At 49.8% G+C, this 13044-nt stretch overlaps 2 protein-coding genes across 2 annotated transcripts in view; one reads left to right on the forward strand and one right to left on the reverse strand.

The window, feature by feature from the left end:
• The window catches only part of MEGF8 (multiple EGF like domains 8), a 65186-nt gene extending 57191 nt beyond the window's left edge, over positions 1–7995 (forward strand). The window contains exons 41-43 of the mRNA XM_087971125.1: positions 1441–1571; positions 3195–3327; positions 4803–7995. Of these exons, the coding sequence (XP_087827251.1) occupies positions 1441–1571; positions 3195–3327; positions 4803–5996 (1458 nt within the window). The 3' untranslated portion in view covers positions 5997–7995. The remainder of the gene's footprint in view (positions 1–1440; positions 1572–3194; positions 3328–4802) is intronic.
• Positions 4324–10376, reverse strand: LOC148129964 (uncharacterized). The gene is made up of 4 exons (XM_087970408.1): positions 10226–10376; positions 9025–9133; positions 8712–8928; positions 4324–7729 (listed from the first exon to the last, which is right to left on the reverse strand). Exons 1-4 carry the CDS (start codon positions 10374–10376, stop codon positions 7640–7642), a joined length of 567 nt encoding a protein of 188 aa, XP_087826534.1. The 3' UTR covers positions 4324–7639.
• Between the last annotated feature and the right edge of the window lie 2668 nt (positions 10377–13044).

Genomic DNA, 13044 nt, shown 5'->3' on the forward strand with positions numbered 1-13044 from the left:
TGAGGATTGGCTGCAAAGTTCCTTTCCCCCCATTGTTGTAACTGAATGATTGCTAAGCCACACGGTTGCTAAATGAGGATTTAGCACATCGTATGACTTTCCATAATCCTCTCTTTATACATCACTAGATCGATCTGTATACAGAATCTGGCTTTGTCTGGATAAACCGGCTTGATTTCACCACCAAAGTGTGCCAAAACATTCCAGAATAACAATAGTTGGAAGGGATTTTGGAGGTCTTCTAGTCCAACCCCCTTCTCAAGCAAAGAGTCCCACTACCATTTCAGACAAATGGTGGTCCAATCTCTTCTTAAAAGCCTCCGGTGATCTCTCGGCTCCTGTCCTCACCACACATAGCTGGTGCACCAGTGTTCACTGATTGTGCAAACTTAAGCATTTTCAGATCTACTGATATCATCATGTACTGCTATCACACAAACTGTCCACCTGCATTACCACTTTACGTGGAAAAGAAACCGCCTTTGCTGAAAAACAGGTGTCCTTTGAGGCATCGCCCTTCCTCCTCATACATGCTCTTTTGAATTCGAAGGGTGTCTTTATAGTTTGGAGGAATGCATTCTTTTTAAAAAAAGGAATTCTCAAAGATCCGGTCTTAAGGGGTGCCCAAGGGTGGAATGGCTCTATAGCAGGGGTGTCAAACTCAAGGCCCGCGGGCCGAATGTGGCCTGCGATGTGGTCAGACCCAGCCGGCAGGGCCACCCTGGGAAATATAAGAGATCGTCCCGCGTCACGTCTACCCAATGCAAATAGGAAACATGCCAGCAGTTTGGGGAGTGGTGTCAAGCTGGCCACGCCCACCTGGTCAGCCACATCCAGTGAGTGGAATCAAGCCGGCCATGCCCGCCCAGTTGGCTATGCCCTCCCAGCCCCCCCCAGGTCAATCAGAGCCCTGATGTGGCCCTCAATGAAATTGAGTTTGACGCCCCTGCTCTACAGCTTGAAGTTGGCTGAGATGAGGACCTCCCCTTTGATCGTGGATCTGTAGCAGCGGTGGGCTTCAGAACGTTGTACCCACCAGTTCGGTGGGCGTGGCTTGGTGGGCGTGCGTGCACACACTTGGCGTGCGCTCACCAAACGTGCCCTTTGCACAAGAGGCGAAGGCGTTTTGACTCACCTCCTGCAAGCCTGCGCTCTCTCGGTCGCTTCAGCAGCTGCCCCGCGGCACTCTTAACTGTGCTGCACAATGCAGCTATGCTTCGGAAGGAGAGGATAACGGTGAGTATGGAGCCCGGGCAGGCAGGCGGGCCCAGCAGCAGAGCGGTGGAGGGAATTGGTTTGGTCTCCGCTGCTCATTGCCGCTACCGGCTCTGCCGAACCAGGCCGAACCGGTAGAATACCATCACTGATCTGTAGCTCGTACCTCCTCACGAATGGGGAGAAGAGAAAGAGAGAGAACGGGCGGCCTGTTTCTTTTCATAGATCCCCACCTGGGTGGCCGAAGGGCCTGCTGAGGATACAGCGGTGTGTGTGAACTGTCAGAACAACAGCTTTGGAGACAAGTGCGAGAGCTGCCTACACGGATACTTCCTGCTGGAGGGCAAATGTACCAAGTAAGACCTCTTTTATAACACATAATATCCCTTCCTCCTCCTATTTCCCCCCACAACCACAAACCCTTCGAGGTGGGTTGGCTTGACAGCGAGCAACTGGCCCAAAGTCACCCAGCTGGCTGTCAAAGGTGGGACTAGAACTCCCAAAGACAACCAGGCACCTTTCATGCCTAAGGTGGGACTACAACTCAACATCTGGGGATTGGCCCAAAACTCACTCGGCTTTCACGGCTAGAGTGGGATTTGAACTCACAATCTTCTGCTTTCTAGCCGGGTGTCTTAACTGCTAGACCAAACTGGCTCTCTGGCTATGGCGTTTATCCAGGTGAGCTTGAGGCCAAGGGGACAGTTCTTGAGCTGACCCCCGCCTGCAGGTTTCTCCCTGTTGAGACACAGGTACACAGGTTCATTTCAACGTGGTTCAAAATCATAAAGTGATTTAAATCATAAAGTGATTTATGATCTGTCTCCGGAGTTAATAGCAATAGGAACAAGCACTTAAACTTATATACTGATTCACAGGGCTTTGCAGCCCCTTTCTAAGCAGTTTTACAGAATCAGCCTCTTGCCCCCAATAACCTGGGTCCTCATTTTATGCACCTCGGAAGGATGGAAGGCTGAGCCCACAATGAGCCTGGTGGGATTCGAACTGCCAAATTGCAGGCAGACGGCAGTCAGCAGAAGTAGCCTGCAGTACTGCACTCTAACCACTGTGCCACCGTGGCTCAGTTAACCGTCAACCATCCCTGTGGTCTTGTGAGTGTAATTCAGACACTAGGCCCGTGGTGGCGAACCTATGGCACGCGTGCCACAGGTAACACTCAGAGCCATTTGTGCCGGAACGCGAGCTGCAGGCAAACTTACCTCACTGCACATGCGCGCGCCTCACAGCTGATTTTTGGTGGGTTTGAGGCCTTTTTCGGCGTTCCAAAGGCTTGAGGAAGGCTTCTACAGGCTTTGCAGGCAGAAAACTAGGCCCGTTTTTTCACTTCCTGTTTTTCCGAAAATGCCGGAAGTGACAAAACGGGGCTAGTTTTCAGCCTGCAAAGTTTGCAGAAGCCTTCCTCAAGCCTATGGGAGGCCAGAAAAGGCCTCAAACCCACTGAAAATCAGCTGTGAGGTGCAGTGCAGATAAGGGGGCAGCGGGGGTGGATGGGTGGAGGTGGGGATTTTGCGCGCACATGCGTAGGGGGTGTGGGGGGCCCCCCCGCATTGCCTTCGGGGTGCTGGCACGCGAGCGCGAGTGTTTGCAAGCCCGTGCATAATTTTGGGCACAGGAGCCCAAAAAGATTAGCATCACTGCACTAGGCTCATATTTAACGATCGTTACGATGCATTGCCGTTATATGATCATAATTTGTGAACTTCCCCGACAAGCAAAGTCAATTGAGGAAAGCCAGATGCACTTAACGACTATGATTTACTTAATGACCATAGTATAAATAGTTGTAAAACCTGGGCTCGCTCGTGGGAGGCCTCCTCGCTCATCGAACAAAATTCCAGTTCCAATTGTGGTTGTAAGTCGAGGACTACCAATGTTTCCGATGGAATGCGAGGTCCCAGAATGGTGGGCGGTGCAATTGGGAGGAATCCTTTACCTCCTCCCCCCTCCTCTTCTCCCAGGTGCCAATGTAACGGCCACGCCGACTATTGCCACGAACTGGATGGGACGGGCTGCCCGTGCCAAAACAACACAGAGACCGGAGGCTGCCAGAACAGTGCCCAGGCCGATAAAAAGGACTGCTACAAACAACAGGTAAAGGAGTGGAGTGGGAGGAGGGGCTCTGGGTTCAGGCTGGGGGGTGGGGTCTTATCAAGACCCCACCCCCTTTGGGAAGGATCCCAAAGAAAAGGACTTGCCCTGGAATCAGCAGAAAGGGAAGTTCATTCAGAGGGAGGGTAAATTAGCAGAGCACGAAATCGAGGACCGTTGCTCTGGACGTTGTCCTACACCAGGGATATCAAACGTGAGGTCCGGGGCCCGGATCAGGCCTGTGGGATGCTTAGATCTGGGCTGCAGGCCCACCCTGGACACAAAGAAAGAACAAAGTACTGTCCTGCAGTGCCTCTGCCAGCAAAAACAGAGCTCCATTTTGGGTCGCATGGGGCAGGAGGCCGTCCGAGCCAAAAACAGAGCAGAGGAGCAAAGTGCTCGGGCCACCAGAGGCGCCTGTCAACTCATAAACTATTTCTCTGGTCTTTTTAGAGTTGCCAACAGGAAGGGAGGTGGGAGTAACGTAGCAGCTTGCAAAACCGAAACTGCATTCCATAAATGTTTTCAAAGATAATTTCCAGATGACCAAACTTTCTGCCATGCGAAATTCTAACTGGAGAGCATGATTGATGACTCTTGGCTATGGATGTGTCCCGTTGGAGAATATGAATTACGATATACCCAGGGGGTGGTGAGGGAAAACCAGGGTCAAGGGTGACAATGAATGACGTGTCTCAGAGTCGGCTACACCCAGGCAATGCCGGACAGTTTAATTCCCAATAAATCCTTTTGAAGTTTTGGAAGTTTGGCTCGAGACTCATGATTTAAATGGGGGTCACTACCGGAGCCCTGACAGCACCCCCAATATGAGTGAACATGTCCCCTGGTCCCCCCACCCCCCAAGATCAAACCCAACCCTGATGCGGCCCTCAGTGAAATTTGAGTTCGACTGTGCAAACTTAAGTGTCCCCCCACCAACCCCTTCTGGGATGAATGGAAGCTGAACAGGACCAATCACTGCCCAACAAATATTTATTGGCTTAGTATCTGTCTTTTATTGATGGAGCTAGTTACAGGCAATCCCAAAGGCCCGCCATCACAAATAACCTGGAGCACGTTAACATTTCTTCAAAGAGGATGGGATTCTGGGAAGGAATTGTACATTTTACGCCCCGTTTTTGTGGTTGGAGGACCACTTTTGTATCCTGAGCATCAGGACATCAGGACCACTTTTGTATCCTGAGCACAAAAAATGCATGTTACGGGCCTGCATCGGCTTTCCAGACCCCGTTGCACTGATCAAAGAAGCAAAATAAATTTAAGGTCCACTAATAAGTATTACTGGGTGCGGGAAATGAGATATACCGTGTCTTAAAACTGTCTTAAAGTTGCCAAGTTTGGAGACTCCTGGTGTTCAAATATGGCTCACAACTTGAGTAGGGAAGAAGAGTTCAAAATAGTTGGAGTCGCTTCCTATAAATCTGCCTGCCGTTTTTTTTTTTCTCTCCCTTCCACAGTGCGCCAAATGCCGGGAATTCTTCCACGGGAATCCGGTGGGCGGCCACCAATGCTACCGGCTGATCATTGTCGATCAGGAGAGCTGCTTCGACCCGACGTCCCAACTCAACTGCTTTCACGAGCCAAACATCAAGAACTTGCTCTTCGGACGCTCGGTTTTTTTCGGCGTCCAGCCCAAGTTTACCAACGTGGACATCCGGATCACCATCGACGTGACCTTCGGCGGAGTGGACGTCTACATCTCGACCTCCTACGAAACGTTTGTGGTGGACGTCGACCGGGCGACCGGCATTCACCTGGTGAGGGTTGTCCCCTCGGGGGAAGAGACGCCGACGCGCAGCAACGGGAGCCAGTCTTCCCCGCTGGTACGGGAGGCGCAGGCGCACGGCTTGATCACTTACATCACCGTGAGGGAGCAGCAGGCAGTGCTGATCGTGCGAGGTGTCCGAGACCGCGTGGTCATCACTTACCCGCACGAGATCCACGCCCTGAAATCCAGCCGCTTTTACGTCATCTTGCTGGGCATCGGCGGCGGCAGCCCCAACGTCACCGAGTCTCAGGGCCTGCTCTTCTTCCGCCAAGACCAGGCGCACATCGACCTCTTCGTCTTCTTCTCCGTCTTCTTCTCGTGCTTCTTCCTCTTCCTCTCCGTCTGCGTCTTGCTTTGGAAAGTCAAGCAGTTCCTGGACTTGAGGCACGAGCAACGGCGCCACTTGCAGGAGATGACCAAGATGGCCAGCCGGCCTTTTGCCAAAGTGACCATCTATTTTGAGCCAGATAATTTGGGGGCACCGGCCGAGCTGGTTTTCCTCCCCGCTCGCCCTCACAAACTCCCGTCTCTGGCAGCGGCCCAGCCCCTCCCCAGCCGCTTGAAACCCTATCACGAAGTCCCCTACCCCGTGGCCCATTTCCGCCGCTCAGAGCCCTTCCTGTCTCATCTCATGGGCTACTCCTACTCCAGCTTCCGGGTGGGTCCCATCACTTTGGAGCCGACAGACGATGGCATGGCCGGGGTGGCTACCGTCCTCTTCCAGCTACCGGGCGGGCTGCAGGCCCCCAACCGTGCCTGCCTAGGCTCTGCTCTCGTCACCCTGCGCCACAATCTCCAGGACTACTGTAGCAGCAGCCATGGCATGAGCAGCTCCCGGAAGGGCCTGCTCAGCCACGAGAACCTCACGAGCATGTCCCTATGAGTGAGTGGGGAACTCCGCCCTGCTGGGGCTCCAGAGGGGCTCCAGCCACCTTCACCTGCCCCGTGGAGGGGCTGAGAAGGGCAGGACCTGCAGGCTGGTACGTCGTCGGCACAGACCTTCCTGCCAGCTGGAGATGTGTCTACCAAATGGGGAAACCAGAGCTGCTCTTCGGGGCTTGCTGCGTGCCTGCTCTACTGCCCTCCTGCGTGGGAGAGTCTCGGGGCCAACTCAGTATGAAGGGATGGTACAGGCCGCAGGGATCTATAGACCTTGGAGACTTTACGACTTGTGGACTTCAACTCCCAGAATTCCTCAGGCACCCATGAGCATGGCTGGCTGAGGAATTCTGGGAGTTGGAGTCCACATGTTGTAAAGCCGCCAAGGTTTGAGACCCCTGGTACAGGGGGAGTGTGCACGTGGGCCCCCAGCCTCACTCTTAATGACCGCGTTTCCCCAACACGCTTAACCAAGTCCTGGTGTCCACGTTGGCGCAACATGCTCAGCTTGGGTTAGTATTCACTGGTGGCTCTTCTGTGTCTTCATACGTGTGAACCCCGCTCCTTTGTTTAGCTGATGTTTCCATACAGGGCAGAAACCCAAGAGAACAAAGCAGCTGCGCGGTTTCCACCGTAAAAGACTGTGTGAAGGCCGCCTGTGATCGAGCCCCAGGCCGGGCTCGTCCAAAAGTGGGTGTAGAGCTGGAGGAAGGATGGCGTTTCAACCTTGGGATTGTTCACAGCCTTGCATTCCCAGCGCTGTGTAGAGACTCCGCTAAGATCTCACCTCGCTTGCTTTCTCCCCAGCGTTGCTGCCAATCGGCCAGAACTATCAGGCACCCCACCTCCGTGGGCACCACAAATCCCAAAACACTTTTAAAGTAGTTGGCTGGCAAAAAAAACTTCTCTTGGATTTGAGATTGTCTCTGTTCGAGAAGGAGTAAAGTTGGTGTTTGGAATGAATCATGTCAATCTGGAGTGGAGGAGCAGGAACAATATCCCAAACGAATCAGTGGGAGAAAAAAAAAAAAAGGGCACGTTGGGCAATTCTTCTACCCAGCCTGCGGTTTTGTTTAACATGAATGAGCTTTGGGGTTGATAGACATCTCCCTTTCAAATTAGAAGCAGCAGCAGCAGAAGATGTACCTTCGATGCCTGGGAGATAATCATGCTTTGAGTTTTGCTGTAGCTTCTTAATCTTGAAGGGCTTAATCTTGTTGCAACGCCGGGCGAGCTGCCGCGTGGTGATTAAAATCGCTAATCCCACGCTGGATGGGAGTGAACGAACGGAAAGCCGGGCGCAGGAGCCACGTTAATGCCAAGCAGCTAAACTGGTCAGAATTAGGGAGCCGTTGCTGTTTTTTTTTGTATCAAGTTGCCCTCGACGCCGCTGTGAGGGTCCAGGTGTGGCGCTGAAAACTTGGTGTGATGGGAGGGATCAGGGAAATGGCGAGGGGAGCATTGCTTTCACTTCAGAGCAAAGCACAGGGTTATTGCCTCCTGCTGCATTCCCTGCGTGGCTGCTGCGGCCTCTTGTTTTAAGCCCCTTTTGTCTGCTCTCAGTCCGACATTGTCATTCCTTCCCGACAGGTCAGTTTTCCCTTTCCTGGTTAATTGTGAAGTGGGCTTCATGGGTGCCAAGATGGCTTAACAGGGACTTTTCAACTCGCGTGCCATCTGGCACGTAGCACAAGGGCAGCAACAGCAGCTAGCCAGCCAATCCTTGCACACAGTCCCCTTGGAAAGAAGGAAAAGAAAATAACCATCAATCATTGTTTGTCAACTTCGAAAACTTTCAGATGTGTGGACTTTAACTCCCAGGTCCCAGATCCTGGGGAATTCTGGGAATTGAAGTCCACGTACCTGAAAGTTTTCGAGGGTTGAAGGATGCTGCTATAAATTATCCAGTGTAACATCTGCTATTTAACTTATTGTCTATGGTAGCTGCGCCTTCCCAATCCCAACCGTCTCCAAGTCAAAATAAATGAAAAAAAAAAAAAAAACCCAACTGATCTCTATTTTCTGGCTTCACTTTTCTTTTTTTTCTTTTTTTTTAAAAACAAATTTTATTTTCAAGACAAACAATACATAAATACACATAAACACAAAAACATAGTAACATAAAAAATCTCTTTTCTGAAAGTTGCTTAGTCCCGGGTTAAAACTCTTGGTACAGACACAAATTCATATTCATTTTACATACCATTTCATATCTTATTAACATTTTCAATTTTCTATATGACTTCTCCTCTCTTTTAAATTTTCTCAATTTTATTTTATTTTATTTATCTCCTCTCAATTCATATCATAATATTTATTATTCTTTGTCTGTTCTATTCCAGCCAACCATTTATTTTTCTTCTTTAAAAAAAGAAGAAAGACTTCTCCTGTACACTATATGGAGTATGATGCCTTTATCTCTTTCCCTACTTTTCTTTTCTTTCTTTTTTTTAAGATCTACCAAGCTCTCTCCCTCCAGGGCAAAACGAGAGATCTTGCCCTCCCTCCCCGCCCCAGGATTTCAAATCGGCAGGAAACCAACTGGCACCGACGCCAAGTGAATTGGATTAACTTTTAAAAGTTAATTAAAATCTGCTCTCCCAACACTTGGCAAGGATTGCAATTTCCTTCCCCCTTTCTTCGCAGCTTTGCCTTCCCGCCCGGTTCTCTCCAGCTGCAAAAACCTCTCTGGATAAAATGGGGAAAGCCAAGGAAATACCTCGATACGGAGCTGTTCTCGTAAGGCTGTCCGGGCGGCCACCCATGCTCCGGGGAGACACGGCAGGCAGCAACATTCGCCGAGGCTCGCCGACACTTGGCAGGCCAGGATGCAAGGACAAAGGCTACCGCAGATGCCTGAGGGAGGAGGAGGGCAGCGGTTCAGTTGGACAAGCCCCACACTTAAATCCCCGTGCGTTATTTTAGCGTCGAGAGTCCTTCAGACCAGCGACGTAAAGCGGCATGGTGCTCCTTGGATGAGTACAGATCTTACCTCCCGGATCGTGGTGGGTTTCAAAACTTTTTTTTCCTACCAGTTTGGTGGGAGCGTGTGGTTTTCACGCAGGCGGCGTTTGCAAGTCGCCTGCAAGCCCTGTAAGTAAAGAGCCAACGTGCGGCAATCGGCTGTGCCGCACGAAGCAGCTGGGGTTGAAAAGCAGGAAAGAAAGGTCAGTTTAGACCAGGGTCTCCAACCGTGGCAACTTTAAGACTAGCGGACTTCAACTCCCAGAGTTCCTCAGCCAGCTTTGCTGGCTGAGGAACTCTGGGAGTTGAAGTCCGCTAGTCTTAAAGTTGCTAAGGTTGGAGATCCCTGGTTTAGACGGAGGTCCCAACAGCTGATCGTTGGAGCGAACCGGTTGGCTCACAGATGATCCTCGGAGTTACTGGTTTGGCTGAACCAGGCCAAACTGATAGCATACCGCCACTGCTCCCAGGTGATTAAATGAGTAGCGAAACAAGGATGCCACTGGGGAAAAATTGATAAGTACTGGTAATCCTCTACTTAAAACCCACTCGTTTAGTGACCAAAGTTTACAGCAGCGCCGAACAAAAGGCGACTTGCTTTTTTTCACGCTACCGTTGCCATGTGATCAACATTTGGACATGTGGCGACTGGCATGCGTTTGTTTATAGCAGTGGCACTGTCCTGGGATCACGGGATCACCCTTTGTCACCTTCCCAGCCGGCTTCCAACAAGCAGAGTCAATTTGGGGGGGGGGGCAGATTTGCTTAACAACCGAATGACTCGCTTCATGACCAAACGGTTCATGAATCAGTTGCAGTGATTCGCTGAGCAACAGTGGCAAGAAGGTGAAAGGAGCCACAGCTCACACAACAACGGCCTCATTTAGCAACGGGAGCCAGGTTCACTTAGCGACCAAACGATTTGCTTCACAGTGGCAGCGCTTCGCTTAACGACAAGTGCCCCAAAGGTGGCAAAAATGAGGCTTGACTCGACCATGGCCTCGTTTAAGCCACGGAAACCTGGCGCCCGATTGTGGTCGTAAGTGGAGGATTACCCGTAGCCGCCTCTCTGCGGTGAGGATGGCTGGCCTGTGGTGCTACTTGGTAGAACCTCCAATGTTAAAATTCCTCTTAATCTCCCAGTGGGTGCCAGGCCCAAAAGTGGGTGCCAGGCCCAAGGGAAAGGTGGCTTTGGTCTAGCAGAAGAAATTTGGGAGGGGGGGCTTGGGGTCCCCTCTCTCCCAGGTCGAGTCCTTGGGAGATACTCACAAATCTGTTGGTCCGCACAGCAGTCCGTCAAGCTGCTTTTCCAGTCCCGATACGGGGCTTGACCTTGTCTGGTGTTGGACGAAGGGTTGCAGGAGGACGGTTGGGTGGTGCAAGGCTGGGAGGACACCACGGGAAACGACCGGAATGCCATGGCACTGATGTTCTAGTTGATGTTCCAGAGAATGGAAGGGTGGCTCTTCAATCGCTTGTAGCTGCTAGTTGTCGTTGGGTGTCTCTTCCCAGTCAGGAGTTCCAGACGGCAGCAGCTTCTTTGAACCCCAACAACTTGGAGACGCCGGCAACCAACCTAACCGAGGTGGAACCTCCAACTACTCCCGATGTTCTTGCAGCTGGGATTAAAAAGCTCCTGGAATATATCACGGCAGTGGGTGTGTAAGCCACCAACTTTGGGAACACCCTCTGCTCCATTTGATCCATGAATCTCACTGGCTGTTTTTTTTTTTTTTTGTTTTTTTTTTTTTGGACAGGGGTGTGTTGCACTTCCAAATTCCTGCCTTCCCTCCTCCCAAAAAACACACAGCGGTGGGCTGCAATTATTTAATGACTAGGTGATTTAATGATTAATAATATTTAATAACGTGATTTAATAATATTTAATGATTAGTGCCTGTCGTCTTTGATTTACGACCACAATTGCGACCAGAATTTCCTCCGCTTAAGCAGGGCACTTAAAATAAATCCAGCCAATTTTACAATGGTGGTTCAGCAAATCACGGCTCATTGTTAAGCAAATCACACGGGCGTGATCAGAATCCGCTCCCCCCCATTGCTTGGAGGAAGCGGGCTGGGAAGGTCACAAGGGGTGATCCCTTCATCCTGGGGCTCTGAAATGGTTGTGGATGAATGCAGGCTGGTTGCCAAGCACCTGGATTTTGGTCACATGATCACGGAGATGCTGGGACGGTCATAAGTGTGAAGACTACACATAAGTCGCTATTTCAGTGATCAATAAATGGTTGTAGATCCTGATACGTCCTTTCCCAGGGTGGGAACATGATGGCAGACGATGCAAATGGGCTGGAGGCTGGAGTGTGTAACCGAGTTTATTTATTTGAGTTTTATTTATTAATATTGAATTTACTGATCATTGAGTTTTATTTCTCTCAAGTTTTATTTATTTACTTAAAACATTGATACAGCCTCCGTCTTACAACTTACAACTCTCAATCCAAAGTAAAAATAAAATAAAACCACAATAAACCTATAAAACTAAGCACATTAAAAATACTGAAACAACAGAAACCTGGGGCCAAGTCCTAAGTCGCTGGGTGTTCCAGAACCACAGTGGATTTGTCTGAAATGGTATAGGGTCTCCTGGTTGAGCAGGGGGTTGGACTAGAAGACCTCCAAGGTCCCTTCCAATTCTGTTATTCCGATTTCCAATACGGCGTACTGTGGAAATCAGCATAAGAATCAAGGGAAGAAAATGTTTACAGCTTAGGTTGAATTGTGGGGTCCTTGGTGCTCTCGAAATTGGTTGTTTTCTTGCAGACATTTCGTTACCCAGCTAGGTAATGTCATCCGTGCTAGTTTGGATTCTTAGCACCGATGACCTTACCTAGTTGGGTAACGAAACATCTGCAAGGAACTATAACCAGGCTCAGAGAGCACCAAGGATCCCACCGTTCCCTTCTCTTGGTAATCATCCTTTTTGTCAGCATTCCAGAAAACCTTCACACCAACAAATAACTCCGAGACGGGCAAAGTTCTGTTTTATTTGGGTAGTAAATTGGCACATCTGGGAAATTCTGAATCTGAAAGTTCCAGGTTTCCTTGCAATAAGTAAAAACTACAAATCCACCCCCTGCACCCCTCATGGCATCACATGCCCCAATCACCATCCTTCCCAACTTGAGACGTCCTCTCAGCCAGGTGCAGAGATAACATGACCTTGACTTAGAAGAAGAATGTTGTTATGTCGAACCACATACACTCCAAGAAATCCTCCCTCCCAATTTTCCCAGGCTCAAGAATGTGGCAGCGTGGAAGCGTCTGGTGCTAATATGGCTTCCAAAGCTGACACCTTTCAGGAATCTAGAAATTGTAGGACGCTACCTTCGTATTTTTCAGGTCTATCCCCTTATTTTTGCTTTCCTATTCTTGCAAATACCTAGTCATCCCAAAAGTCATCATGGGATGCAGGTTTTACAATTTTGTTGAATGTCAATAACTCCAGAAACCAGAAAATATTTGCAAGGATCACATAAAAGGTGACCAGCGTTTTGTGATACCTCAGAACTCTCTGGAAAACACAATTAGAAGGAGACCACTTGCAGGAGATCCAACGACGTTAAACCCATACAAGAAAGGAAGTCCACTTGCATACAAGGCTTGAAGTTGACCACAAACATGTTTCCGATTGGAAAGAGCAGAACATGTTTTCTGAGTCAATATCAATTAGTTATGACTGTTATTTATTCCTGGGAAATCTAATTAATCTTTCCATTTCAAAAGAATACTCCGAGCAACCACAGTTGAGTAAAGCTGAGAGAATTATGAAGAGCTGCTACTCATTGTGGCAGACTGGTGAATGCTCTACACCAATGCTTCTCAACTTGGCAGCTTTTAAGTTGGGTGCACTTCATCTCCCAGAATGCCCCAAACTGGCTGGGGAATTCTGGGAGTTGAAGTCCACCCAACTGAAAGCTGCCAAGGTTGAGAAACGATACACACAATAAGAAAGCAACTGGTGGAGTTCTGGACAAATGTGTTGTTTCCTCCACCAAATACAGGTAGTCCTTGACGTAGCGACCACAATTGAGCGCCAAATTTCTGCTGCTAAGTGCTAATTTTGGTCT

Source organism: Notechis scutatus, chromosome 8 (genome assembly GCF_049901735.1).
Source record: "Notechis scutatus isolate UNSWTSFEM ecotype Mainland chromosome 8, rNotScu1.2, whole genome shotgun sequence".
NCBI lineage: Eukaryota > Metazoa > Chordata > Lepidosauria > Squamata > Elapidae > Notechis > Notechis scutatus.

What these genes read in the sequence shown, in the direction of transcription:
- LOC148129964 (XM_087970408.1), bottom strand. Translation starts at nt 10,376, where the DNA reads ATGGCATTCCGGTCGTTTCCCGTGGTGTCCTCCCAGCCTTGCACCACC. An exon ending in CTGTGCGGACCAACAGATTT is followed by an intron (nt 9,134 to 10,225) that starts GTGAGTATCTCC and finishes TTTCAACCCCAG; the next exon opens with CTGCTTCGTGCGGCACAGCC. An exon ending in GAGAACAGCTCCGTATCGAG is followed by an intron (nt 7,730 to 8,711) that starts GTATTTCCTTGG and finishes CTTCTTTCCAAG; the next exon opens with GGGACTGTGTGCAAGGATTG.